This window comes from Caretta caretta, chromosome 2 (genome assembly GCF_965140235.1).
Source record: "Caretta caretta isolate rCarCar2 chromosome 2, rCarCar1.hap1, whole genome shotgun sequence".
Classification (NCBI taxonomy): Eukaryota; Metazoa; Chordata; order Testudines; family Cheloniidae; genus Caretta; species Caretta caretta.
The window spans coordinates 161,774,867-161,789,236 of NC_134207.1; the positions used below are offsets into that span (position 1 = coordinate 161,774,867).

General features: G+C 39.0%; 1 protein-coding gene across 4 annotated transcripts in view; it reads left to right on the forward strand.

Annotated features, from left to right (window-relative positions):
* GALNT1 (polypeptide N-acetylgalactosaminyltransferase 1) overlaps positions 1-14,370 on the forward strand; it is a 191,467-nt gene that overhangs the window by 104,087 nt on the left and 73,010 nt on the right. For all 4 annotated transcript variants that reach the window (XM_048839304.2, XM_048839308.2, XM_048839305.2 and 1 more), the window contains one exon: positions 6,211-6,377. In XM_048839304.2, coding sequence (XP_048695261.1) covers positions 6,211-6,377 — 167 coding nt within the window. The remainder of the gene's footprint in view (positions 1-6,210; positions 6,378-14,370) is intronic.

A 14,370-nucleotide genomic window follows, 5' to 3' on the forward strand; every position in this document is an offset into this window, starting at 1 on the left:
TAATTCGTAATGATGGCAAGTACCTTTGTGTTTTAAGAGCTGTGGTTAAAGTTATAAACATTCATCTGAACATTTCTACTAACATCTATAGCTATTTTATTAGTAATAAATATTTATATTAATAAAATTCCCATTGTGCTGGGTGATGTACATACACAGAAAGTAATGATGCTCTGAAGTAATGGTGTAACAAACTATAGACACAACTTGTAATTTCATCCTTGTATAATGACAGTCATGTTATAGTTTGAGGGGGTTAATGATCTGGTCATGGTTATTAGATTTTTAATGGCATCAAGTCCTCTATCATCCCCCCTCACCCCCTTTCTGTTTGTGTGTGAGAAGTGCATATCTTCTAATAGTCTTAAAACAGTAGATATTGGTTTGCAAACATTTACATAAGTTTGCATAAATATACCTAAAGTTACAGAGAGGGGCAAAAAGGAAAGTAGAGATCTTCGTATTTCATTCTCTCTCCTCCCTGTGAGCGTTAACATTTCATTCCAAAAGAATTTCACACCAAAACCACTAATTTTATTGTTTAAAAAAACAAAAATTCTAGCCCGGTTTCACTGTAAAACAGTTCCTCATACCACCTCCACCTTTCGCAAGTTTTGGGGGAAAGTAGTGCCAAGGAGCTTTTCAAATGCCTTCCAGCCCTGAGAGAGCAAAACAGGTCAGGGAGGAGGATGCTCAACATTCATCACCCAAGCCTGTGGGGTAGAACCAAATAGGGGAGGATCTTCATTTGCTCATAGACCTCAGGTGAGGGCAGTGCTGGGAACCACAATAGGAACTGTAGAGTCATCAGGAACAGCTTCTCCCCTGCTAGCTGCAGATACAGGAGTGCTATAACCTTAGTTTCATCCAAAAAGTCTAATTTAGCATGTGCAGCAGCTTTGATTGGCTGCCCTTCTAGGGAGAATGGTGAAGGACAGCCAGTAAAACAGGAAAGCCACATATACTAAGGACTTTCTTCACAAATAAGAGGGCCTGAAAACCTGTAGCCTGAAGGGAAACTTTGAAATGTCAGCAGGTTTAGACTGGTTGGTTTATTTAATATTTACTGCACTATAATGATTGGTGTAAATGTTGCTGATAGAGTATTATGATATATGGAGATCTTGTGTAATTAATCTTTGTAATTATGATGAAAGTTAAGTTTAGACATTTTCATTGCTTTTAGCTCCTCAGATGTCTAGAAAATCTTGAAATGTTTCATTTAAGTGCTATAAAGCCTAGATTTTTAAGGGAATTACTGATCTCAGCATTTCAACGCATAAATCTCCATTTTCAAAAGTCATTTAAGTACTGGTGAGAAGTCGCATTGCGGGTATGTCTACCAATCCTGCCAGTCAGCTCCAACAGTTGGAGTATTCCTTCTCAGCCTTTAACAATAGTAAAGACCACTTCCTCACATTTTCTGGAATCAAGAGCTATAATTTAAACCTCTAAAAGATAATTTGGGGTCAACTGCCATTACCCTAACCCAAAAAATCACAGGCAGGTCACATAGTGTCCTGCACCTACATAAGTCAGCATGCTAGCCTTCACCTTTGCTGCATACAAGGATGGTTGAAGTAAGTATCAGCCCATCAGACATCACCTAGACAAGAGAGTGCAGGTCCCCCTGGAAGTAGTCATGTAAATTGGTGGAAGTATCTCAATAAATCTTCCAGAGGAGTTTCCTTTTCTCCATGCCTACCATTCAAAACTCTTAAAACAGATGCCTCCAACATGGGGTGGGGGTTCACCTGGGCCACTTAGGTTCAAGGTCTCTGATCTTTCCAAGGGGCCCAATTACACACACACACATTCTGGAGCAGAGTGCAACTCACTGTGCTTGTGCTCCATTTTTTCCAGTTCTTAAAGGGTCATCTGTCCATATATTAACAAGCAGCAATGTTTTACTAACAGACAAAGAGGAGCAAGATCCACTCCTCTGTCAGGAAGCAGTAGGGCTGTGGAACAAGTGTATTGGTCACAACTTAAATCTAGTGGCTCTCTGTTTACAGGTCTTCAGAATGTTCTGCTTGCTTGCCTCAGCAGACAATTTACAAGCAATCATGATTTGTCGGTAATGGACATTGTCATTCAAGAAATACTTATTGGGGTCAGTGCTCCATAGATATTAGCAATATTGAACAACAGAAAGTTTCAAGACTTCTTCAGCAGGGGATCAAGATCACAGGTCCATATTAGGGTTGTTCTTGATCCCTGGTCATCAGCTCTCATGTATAAGGCTGTAAGAAAGTTGATTTTGTTGTTCAGAAGCTGAAGTCAAAGCCCCAGGACCTAAACATTTGTTTCATTACTGACTAGATGACTAGTATCTCCCCCTATTCCTCCATGCACAGTGTGTGGTGTGGGAGCCCAAACTCGTGCACCCCAGAGCGAGCCCCAGATCAGAGACCTCTAGAAGCCTTCCCAGCCCTGTATCCTGCAGGGGAGACAAACCCTAGTGCCCACCAAGCCCTGTTCACCGGGGCCTCCCCAAGCCTGTCCCTCAGTGCAGATGGATGGCTGTGAAAAGCAAAGTCTTTGAAATTGTGTAAGAGACACTGCTGCTTGGCAGGCCTGACCCACACCACCAGGTGCAGGTAGACCTTCACCTGCGCAAAGTTCAAGGCAAGCAGGCAAGCACCAGAAGGGCTTGAGTGCAGACAGTGGCGCTCAATATGTAGCTGGGGCAGTGAAGGGGTGAATGCTATGGGGAAACTAGTCCCATCCTCTGCATTTGCCACAGCCCCCACCAAGTCATGACAAAGAGGTGCCTCTGCCAAATTTGAGTGGTATTGTGACACCATGTGCCAAGTCACAATGCCACTTAAAGTTGCAACGATTTGTAGTTTCCTCAACAAAATCACAGCCCGTGATTTTCTTACAGCCTTACACATGCATTTATCATCCAGTTCTCCTAATCCCAAGGGTAATCAGCATGATCAAACAAAACTCAGCAAAGATAATGCTGGCTCCAGCCTAGGTAAAGGCAGTCTTGGTTTTCATACCCGATGAACCTCTCATTTCAGACCCGATCCAACTGCCTATTTGGCTGTCTTTGCTATCCCAGAAGGAAGGCCAAATTCTGCCTCTGGTTCTAATATTTATAAGATCCAGATTCACTTTATAGTATGGATATTGGATGATTGTCCGTGTTAGAGGGAAGTTGCTCATCGGAAGTCAAAATACCCTTATTAAAAGTAGAACTTAACCAGCACTATATGCTCATAATGGAAAATACTTAGATGTGCATAGGGCCCTGTCATTCATGATAGGATTAGGCTGTTAGGGTATTTCCTAGATTATTTGTATTTTCTGAAGAAAGAAGGAAAGGTCAACATATTTCCACTCGAGGACTGTCTAATTGGGTTATTAGTTGTAGTAAACTTTGCTAATATTTAGCTTAAGTAGCCCTTCCAGAAAGACACTCATCTCACTCCAAGGCCCAAAAGCCTCTGTTGTGTCTTTGAGGAATGTGTTTGTAGCAGACATATATAGGGTAGCCATTTAGAGTTCAGAACATGGGTTTTACACACTTCATTCCATTGAACATCACAGTATGATGCTCATTTTAGGAGGGCCATTTTATAGTCATTTAGACTCCCAGCACCCACCTCCATAAAGTTTGATCACTGAGAGTCCCCATCAGTGGAATATATGTGAACAAGCACTCGAAGAACACTAATTTTGGTTCTTTGAGATGTGCTGTCCACAAGCTGTTGTCCTTCCCCACTAATAGTGTCTTATAATAGCTGGATTCAGTATTGGTGAAGGAATTAAAGGCTGGTTGGGGTTGCCTTTTGCCTTTGTTGGGAGCACAGGGACATTCAGGGTGCAGGGGCACTCCTGGTCCAAAAAAAATCCAAAAATGAGTGCACTGGTTCATGTGTACCATCCATGGAAAATATATATATATATATATAGACAGCATATCTCAAAGAAACTCAATAAGGTAAATAACTGTTTCATCATATGGCTATAATGTTTTCTTCCAGAGATTTTGTGACATTCATTCCTACATGGCGGGTAACTTTTTTCAGACTTAATCTTACAGAGAAATGTATGATAAAGCCAGATTGTGCCTGGCCCATATGCAAGATGGGGTGTGCAGGGCTTGAATTGGAAAACAAATGGCTATTCTTCTAAGAACCACCTGTTTGAAATGCCAAAATAAGACATCCTTCCACAGAAGCTATTTAGTGGTGTGGCTTGGATTCCCTTGGGCTCCATTCATTGTTTTGGGGAGTGGGGCGGGGAGTCAGACAAGGTTGCTCTTTAGGCTCAGCTCACCCTCAGTAAGGTATGTTGGAGCTTGTATGCCTCCAGACTTTGGGCTCTCCTTTCAGTTGGAGGAACCACCCCACTCCCACTCAGAAAGTTCAGGCACAAATGTTGTACTTATGTTCAGAGTATGAGAACTAGTTTTGACTAGTGCCTTTAGTGACCTATCTGCAAATTGAAGGGCGGGGTGGGAGGAGGATGCAGACCAATGCCCTATCCCTTTACACTGGCCAGTAAAGCTAGCCCCCTCCCCCTAAGGTTGGAGGAGACATACTGCATGCTCCTCACAGTTCCCTGAAGGCTGTTGCAAGGCATAAGGCTTCCTAAGGCAGCATCCTTCTTGGCATTCCTTCTGGAGTGGTATGCCTCAGTACTGCCTATCATGAATTCTGTTGCAGTTCATTTGATCCCTCAATTTGGAATTCAAGAAAACAGCTCTACTGTTAAAAATGAAGCTCCATTCCTTGTCCTTTTCTGATTTTGATTTCATGTTTCTACATTGCTTTGTTGATTCTCCAAAGCTGACAGAACTAAAATCTTATAGTACAGTAGTTCGCATATGAGTCTGAAAATATATATATATATATATATATGAGTAAAAAAGTGCTAAGTTTTCATAGTCACTTTTAAAGTAGATTTGCACTTTAAAGTTTTTCCAATAGTTTTTTGAAAATTTATGTGCAGTATATTGATTTCTCTACCTGATTCTGTGGGGGGTTGCTTGCTGAAAAACAGAGATCCAGTCTGTAGGCTAGATATTTGCTTTTTAAGGTATGTGGTGCTCTTGGAGACAACATAGTCTTGCATACAAATTTAAAAAGATCAAATATGAAAACTTTTTTAGCCTACTTTCAGCCAGGTAAAATTAATTAAATATACATCAAATTTTTTTGCCTTTAAACTAGCTTTTATAGCATGTCCAATATATTCAAAACCAGAAAAAACATTTTTGTATCCTAGAGTGGGGGCATCAAGTGTCACTTAAACTTTTCATAGCAAAAGGTTGTATGACCATAATCTTGCTTTATTTAGAAAAGCGACAATAAAGTTCAATACATGATTACCCTATAAAATTAATGTAAGTTATTTTAAAATCTTACATTTTTCATGTCAAGAACTACTAAAGTAGTATAATGCTAAATATATAATGCTAGTTATAATAAATTATTTTTTCTTCCAGCCATACAGTATTCCAAACGAATTACTTTTTTGAAAATATACTTTTAATTTTTCTGATTTTTTTCTGTTGTAAAACTGTTCACTTCCTAGCCTGTATAGCTTTTGCTTAACTAAGTTTTTTTCTTAAAGCGAGTCGAATTTAATGTTATCAGAGGTGGCACCCTTGGAAGATTGATCCTCCTTATTCACAAAACAGGTATACAAGGAAGTACAAGAAATGAGACAGTAGTTTCAATGCATATCTTGTGTGTTTGCCTATGGTGTTAACAAGGATGCCACTTCTTTATCCTGTTCTCACCAACTGAATTTATGTACTGCACGTGACTGAACAGCCATCAAATGGTAATATCTGGTCACTGCTGACCAGAGCAGGGAGCAAGACGTGCACTGAAAATGAAAAGCTTGCTGTTCCATTACTTAATCCACTGAGCCATTCAGCCCTCCATCCTTTCCCTGCCTCTCTACTATGGGTTTGAACAATTCAGCATAATATAGTGACAAACGCTTTTCTTAACCCTTTACACCAGTGTATGTTAAAAAGAGCCAGAAACTGCAACACACAAAGAGACATGTTATGGTGCAGATATATATATTTGATATTTTAAATCGGCAAACTCTTGGTCTTTTTCACGTTTTAAATCCTACTATAGGAGTATTTTTAATGTTATAACCCAGAAATTATATTTTAAAATTGTTATGAAAACTGTTGACTTATAAATGAACCTGTTCGTTTTACCTTTCTGTCCATAGGTGTAAAACAAAGGTGTATCCAGACAACCTTCCTACAACAAGTGTTGTCATTGTGTTTCACAATGAGGCTTGGAGTACACTTTTACGAACTGTCCATAGTGTGATAAATCGGTCGCCCCGACACTTGCTGGAAGAAATTGTACTTGTAGATGATGCCAGTGAAAGAGGTAATACAGTGGTGGTGTTGCTGGTTTTCAGATGCTGTCTACATGGCTTCATGACTTACTGCTTTAAGAAATTCAGACTTGACGTTGGTTTAGCAAGGAAAAGTAGCAAGGACAAGTAATATTTGAAAAATCGTAGTAATGAAACGATGCCCACATTGGTTTTTATCTGGAACATTCCACACTGAATATATAGTAAAAGCCCACCTACCCACTCATTGTACTCTACTATTAACATTATAAAGGACACAACAGTTCTGGCTATCTTTAAAAAAAAAAGGGGGGGGGGCACCAACCTGTTAATTTCAAATTCTGTGCAATCTGTAGTACACTTTGCTTTCTAGGGCATTCACAAACCCCTGCAGTAGTGGTCCCCGTAGTGAGGTCCTGGATCATGGGAGTGTACCGTGGGTTATGCCGGGGTCTGACCCTGGAAGCGGGTCCAGGACACACTGGAATGGCGTTCTGGCACTTTGCCACATGAAGGTTGCCATTTTGTTCCATACAGCATGATGCACCATTCATGAGGTCATGCTGCTAGGATTCTAGTAGAACCAGAAATGAAGGAAGTCTGGGTCATTTAATCAATGCTAACGGGGTCCTTGGTGGAAAAAAGTTTGGGAACCACTGTTTTGGAGCATGTAAGATTTTTTTATATGCATCACCTGATCAAATGAACACAGACAGCTTTCTGCCCTAAAAACCTAAATAACTCAGATATAAACACCCGTGTGCATAGGTTTGAACTGGTTGAAACTTGACATTTTCATTCCACAGACAAATGTGATTCCTCTTCTCGCCTCCACCGCCCCCCCAAAAAAATGACATTCCAAATCAGAAAAATATTTCGATTTCGAAAATTCAGTTTTGGCTCAGCCAAAACCTTACAGAAAAATTGAAGTGTTTCATTTAGATTTTGACTTTAATATTTTTATTTAGTTTGTTTCTTTAAAATTCTGATTTAATTTTTAAATATTAATATTAAATACTAACATTTAATTAAAATGTTTGATATGATATAGTATTGTCAGGATAAAGTTATGCATAATTTATATCAATCACAGTTTTAAAAAAAAAAAGGTTTCATGCTGTGGTCACAGTGACCTTGAGGACCTTGCTGCCATTCATTAACAGTTAGTTAGCTTTGATATAGTTCTGTTTGAAACAGAACTAGATCAAAGCTAACTAACACACTGATAATGTGTGGCAGCAGGGTCCATATAAATGGCAAAATTCACAGTTATGTGACAGTGGTGACCATGATGACATAATTGTATCCTTAAGAATTGGTGATTAGTATTGTAATTGATAAATATAAAATAAAATACTAAATATAAACCTAAAATAAAAAACCTGCCATCTGGTGAAGGATTTTCTCCAATATTAAGTGTGTCCATATGCATATGAAAGTGTTCGAGAAGCCCTGTGTGTGTGTGTGTGTGTGTAAGTAATATTCATTAACCAATTGTTTGACTGTCCTGTCATCTGTTACCTTCATTTATATAACCAGTGAAGATTATTTCCATAACTTGGGAACGTTGCAGCAGTGCCAGAGATTGCTCATTAGGTAGAGGATAGTGAATGCAAAGGATGACACATTAAGCAGGTGAATAGCTACAGAGGAAATCAACGTGAGCTTTGAAGACCATCACTAGAGCAACTGAATCTAATCTCAGAGTGAGAATATTAGCTGAATTGAAGGAAAGTATGAAAATGAAACAAAAAGGCAATGAAGTAGTAGGGCTAAAGTCTGAGTAGTGGTTATGGTCCAGAGATTCAATATGACTCTGCCATTGCATGGAACAATATGGACATCTGGGAATTAAAGTATTAAACTGAGAAATAACATAGGACAAAAGAAGAGAGAACAATCATGCACAAAAGCAAATTCCACTACATTTCTGCAGAAAAACTTGCTTGATCAGAACTACTTTTCAAAATGTTTTCTAGTCAATGAATTTGTATGTCTCTTACTGTTGGAGTCTAGGTAGGATGCAAATGTAGTCCCCAAATTTCAGTTGGTGGCATACTTAAATATTAGCTTTCTTGTTTACTGATGAAGCTTTCTCTGTACTAAATGTGCAGGCAAGCCTATTTCAGATTGAAACCCAGTCTTATAATAGAGTGTACTAGTACAAGAAGTTACAAGGTAATTGGAACCTCAAACTTTCCAAGAAACACACAATGGGATTCCTTTAGATCAGTGGTGGGCAACCTGCGGCCCATGAGGGTAAGCTGATTGCGGGCTGTGAGACATTTTGTGGACGTTGCGGTCACTGACCAAGTCACAATACAGTATTCATAAAATCATTACATTACTCTATTCTTAGATTACATAGTAATTCCATGTCCTTCACATACACTTTCCATCTTCATTTGTCACGTTATTTTGTAATTCTTAGTTTTGTAACATGTAAGCGCACATTTAAATATAAAGCTAAAATGAAAAAGTAAAAAAAATTACATTAAAATATGTATAATTTCAAAATGAAAAGTCCTTAAAAATCAGAGCATTCTGTTCTTACAAGGTTTTTAAAAACTATTTCATTGAAATTACCATGTTCCCATGGGACATCTCAGTTTTGACTAAATTACTTTCTCTGATAAAAACATTCTGTCAAACGTTTTGACTAGTTGTGGCACAAGTAAACTAACTTTATAATTAACTACCTTGATTCCACTAACCAGTTGTCAAATGTTCACTCCTCAAGCACTATAACAGCTTTAACATGGAGTCAGACAATCCCCTTGGGTACTCCGATCTGTCTTACCACCCAGGTAAGCCTGATTTTGTGATAGATGGTTTCTTACACCAAGGATCATAGCAATATTCAGGTTACTCCCAGTCCCAAAGGACTAGTCACTTACCCCAGTCAACTGCGCTTTAGCTCTCACATCAGTGACCAGGATTGTAGACAATTCCATGTAACTGTCTAAAGATTTATTATATAGGGAAAGGAAACAAGTGTTTACAAGGTTAAAGCAGGTAAGCATATATATACACACACATGAGTTCCAAACCTCAGTTTCAAAAAGTAATAGAAGCTTCTATAATAAGAAAGCTCTATATGTTCTTTATGGCTAACCCAGACTAGGCACTGGAGTCTAGTACTTATGGCTACTAATTCTTGCCCCCAGAGTCCAAGCAGCATAAAGATACAGGTCCTTCTTGTTGGGGGATTTTATTCCCTTCCCTCCCCTTCCGATCTGAGCTGCAGGCTCAGCTGATCCAAGGAATTGACTTGCATGACTCATCTTCATGGGCAGGGGAGAGTAAACAGTCTTTTATCCTTTTTTTATGTTCCACACTAGTCCGTCTGGTGTTGATGGTCTTTCCTTGATGGGAAGGGACGTAAAACCTTCTGCTGTAAACCAGCATTTCACGCTAATTAATGCTTCTCAGCTGTCTGGTGATTTATACAGTTGCAGAGAACTACAATGCAAATGCTCAAATGTTACCTTACAATTTGAGATACAGATGTTATAAATGAGATTAATGCATGCAGCAGTTTACAAACATTCCGTAAAGTCTAAACACATTTTTATAATTCTAATATCTATTTTAACAATACTAACACAGGTGAGCCAGAGTGGTTCCAGCTATGTATTTGGAGTGGAGACATGGGAACCTTTGCGTGAGCTGGCACCTGGTTTGTCAGCATCACACCTGAGTTAATTAGTCCCTCTGTACTAAGAACTAGGTCAGCACTGGATGACTGTAGGTCACATCAAGAGCGAATGCACTAGCAAGGATCAGAGAAGAAACCAGGTGAAGCCATGCTAGCTAGCCAAACATACAGAGAAAAATGATTCAGACCTTTTAAAAGAAATATCAGTCTTTCTTCCATTTATTATGAACGACTGTGGCAAGGCCATTGCATAGAACTATTGAACTATTTATTGAAACTTTTAAATGACTACATAAGAATGGCCATATTGGGTCAGACCAAAGGTCCATCTAGTCCAGTATCCTGTCTTCTGACAGTGGCGAGTGCCAGATGCCCCAGAGGGAATGAACAGAACAGGTAATCATCAAGTTATGCATCCCCTGATGCCCATTCCCAGCTTCTGGCAAACAGGCTAAGGACACCATCCGTGCCCATTCTGGCTAATAGCCATTAATAGGCCTATTCTCTATGAACTTACCTAGTTCTTTTATGAACCCTTTTATAGTCGTGGTCTTCTCAACATGCTCTGGCAAGGAGTTCCATGGGTTGACTGAGTTGTGTGGAAAAAATACTTCCTTTTGTTTGTTTTAAACCTGCTGCCTATTAATTTCATTTGGTGACCCCTAGTTCTTGTGTTTGAGAAGGAGTAATAACACTTCCTTATTTACTTTCTCCACACCAGTAATGATTTTCTAGACCTCTATCATGTCCTGCCTCTCCCCCCCCACCCCGCCATCTCTTTTCCAGGCTGAAAAGTCCCAGTCTTATTAATCTCTCCTCATGGAAGCTATTCTATGCCCCTAATCATTTTTGTTGCCCTTTTGTGAATTCCAGTATATCTTTTTTTTGAGATGGTGACCACATCTGCACGCAGTATTCAAGATGTGGGTGTATTGTGGATTTATATAGAGGCAATATGATATTTTCTGTCTTGCAGTCTGTCCCTTTCTTAATGATTCCCAACATTTTTGACTGCTGCTGCACATTGAGTGGATTATTTCAGAGAAATATCCACAAAGACTCCAAGATCTTTCTTGAGTGGTAACAGCTAATTTAGACCTCCTCATTGTATATGTATAGTTAGGACTGTGTTTTCCAATGTGCATTACTTTGCATTTATCAACATTGAATTTCATCTGCCATTTTGTTGCCTAGTCACCCAGTTTTGTGAGATTCTTTTGTAGCTGGTCACAATCTGTCTGGGACTTAATTATCTTGAGTAGTCTTGTATCATCTGCTAATTTTGCCACCTCGCTGTTTACTCCTTTTTCCAGATAATTTATGAATATGATGAATAGTACCGGTCCCAGTACTGATTCCTGGGGATCACCACTATTTACCCCTCTCCATTCTAATAACTGACCATTTATGCCTACCCTTTGTTTCCTATCTTTTAACTAGTTACCAATTCATGAGAGGACCTTCCCTTTTATCCCATGACAGCTTACTTTACTTAAGAGTCTCTGGTGAGGGACCTTGTCAAAGGCTTTCTGAAAATCTAAGTACACTATATCACTGGATTCTCCTTGTCCCCATGCATGTTGACCCCCTCAAAGAATTAAAAGTAGATTGGTGAGGCATGATTTCCCTTTACTAAAACCAAGTTGACTCTTCCTCCAACAAATTATGTTCATCTATGTGTCTGACAATTCTGTTCTTTTATAATTTCACCCAGTTTGCCCAGTACTGAAGTCAGCCTGTAGTTGCCGGGATCACGTCTAAAGCCCTTTTTAAAAATTGGCATCTCATTAACTGTCCTCCAGTCATTTGGTACAGAATCTGATTTAAATGATAGGTTACAAACTATAATTCGTAGTTCTGCAGTTTCACATTTGAGTTCCTTCAGAACTCTGGGTGAATACCATCTGGTGACTTATTGCTGTTCAATTTCTCAATTTGTTCTAAAATCTCCTAATGATGCCTCAATCTAGGATAGTTCCTCAGATTTGTCACCTGAAAAGAATGATTCAGGTTTGGGAATCTCCCTCATCCTCAGCTGTGAAGGTGGGTGCAAAACATTAGTTTAGTTTCTCCGCAGTATCATCATTGAATGCTCCTTTAGCATCTCGATTGTCCAGTGGCCCCACTGGTTGTTTAGCAGGCTTCCTGCTTCTGATATATTTAAAAAAGAAATTGCTATTTCTTTTTGAGTCTTTGGCTAGCTGTTCTTCAAATTCTTTTTTGCTCTTCCTAATTATATTTTTACACTTCATTTGCAAGAGTTTATGCTCCTTTCTATTTTCCTCACTAGGATTTAACTTCCACTTTTTAAAGGATGCCTTTTTGTTTCTCACTGCTTCTGTTCCTTTGTTGTTTAACCACGGTGGCACTTTTTTTTGGTTTTTGGTTTTTACTATATTTTTTTAATTTGGGGTATACGTTTAAGTTGAGCCTCTATTATGGTGCCTTTAAGAAGTTTCCATGCAACTTGCACTTTTGGCACTAACTGTACCTTTTTAATTTCTGTTTAACATCCTCATTTTTGTGTAGTCCCCCTTTCTGAAATTGCATGCTACACTGTTGGGCTGCTGTGGTGTTTTCCCCACCGCAAGGATGTTAAATTTAATTATTTTTATGGTCACTATTACCAAGTGGTCCAGCTATATTCACCTCTTGGACCAGATCCTGTCCTCCGTTTAGGATTAAATCAAGAATTGTCCTTCCTCCTGTGGGTTTCAGGACTAGCTGCTCCAAGTAGTCGTCATTTAAGGTGTCAAGAAACTTTATCGCTGCATCCCATTCTCAGGTGACATGTATCCAGTGAATATGAGGATAATTGAAATCCCGTATTGAGTTTTTTATTTTTATAGCCTCTCTAATCTTCCCTGAGCATTTCACAATCCCTATCACCATCTGGCCCGGGTAGTCAGTAATAGATCCTTACTGCTATACTCTTATTATTAGAGCATGGAATTAACTATCCTTTGAGATTCTGTGGTACAGTTTGGTTCATTTAAGATTTTCTACTTCGTTTGATCCTACGCTTTCTTTCACATACAGTGCCACTCCTCCACTAGCATGACTTGTTCTGTCCTCCCGATATATTTTGTACCCTGTATTACTGTGTCTCATTGATTATCCCCATTCCCCCAAGTTTCTATGATGCCTATTATATCAATAGCCTCATTTAATACAAGGCACTCCAGTTCACCCATCTTATTACAATATTTAAGACTTCTAGCATTTGTATATAAGCACTTGAAAAAGTTGTCACTTTTTAGCTGTCTGCCATTACATGATGTAATTGAATGGGACTCTTTTTCATTTGACTGTTTCTCATGAGATCCTACCTGTATTTTATCTTCCATCCTCCTTCCTAGGACATAGAAAATCTCCATTAATAGGTCCTCCCCAAGGGAAGTCTCTGTCCGAACCACATGCTCCTCCGCACCGGTCTGCTTTCCTCCAGCTCTTAGTTTAAAAACTGCTCTACAGCCTTTTTAATTTTAAGTGCCAGCAATCTGGTTCCATTTTTATTTAGGGGGAGCCCATTCTTCCTGTATAGGCTCCCTCCTTCCCAAACATTTCCACAGTTCCTAATAAATCTAAAGTCCTCCTCCCTACACCATTGTCACATCCACGCATTGAGACCCTGCAGTTCTGCCTGTCTAACTGGCCATGTGCATGGAACTGGAAGCGTTTCAGAGAATGCTACCATGGAGGTCCTGGACTTCAATCTCTTACCTAGCAGCCTAAATTTGGCCTCCAGGACCTCTTCTATCCTTCCGTATGTCATTGGTACCTACATGTACCACGACCACCGGCTCCTCACCAGCACTATGCATAAGTCTATCTAGATGTCTCGAGAGAATCCGCAACCTTCGCACCAAGATGGCAAGTAAATATGCTGTTCTCCTGGTCATCACAAACACAGCTATCTATGTTTCTAATGATAGAATCCCCCATAACTATTACTGGTCTTCCTAATAAGTGGAGTTTATATTTATACAATAGCCTAACAATTAGGGCTGTCAAGCGATTAAAAAAATAATCGCGATTAATCGTGTGATTAATCGTACTATTAATAATAGAATACCATTTATTTAAATATTTTTGGATGTTTTCTACATTTTAGATGTATTGATTTAAATTACAACACAGAATACAAAGTGTACAGTGCTCACTTTATATTTTTTATTACAAATATTTGCACCGTAAAAAACAAAAGGTAGTATTTTTCAATTCACATATTACAAGCAATGTAGTGCAATCTCTTTAAAATGAAAGTTGAACTTAAAAATGTGGAATTGGGTACAAAAAATAACTGGACTCAAACAAAACAATGTAAAACTTTAGAGCCGACAAATCCACTCAGTTCTACTTCTTGT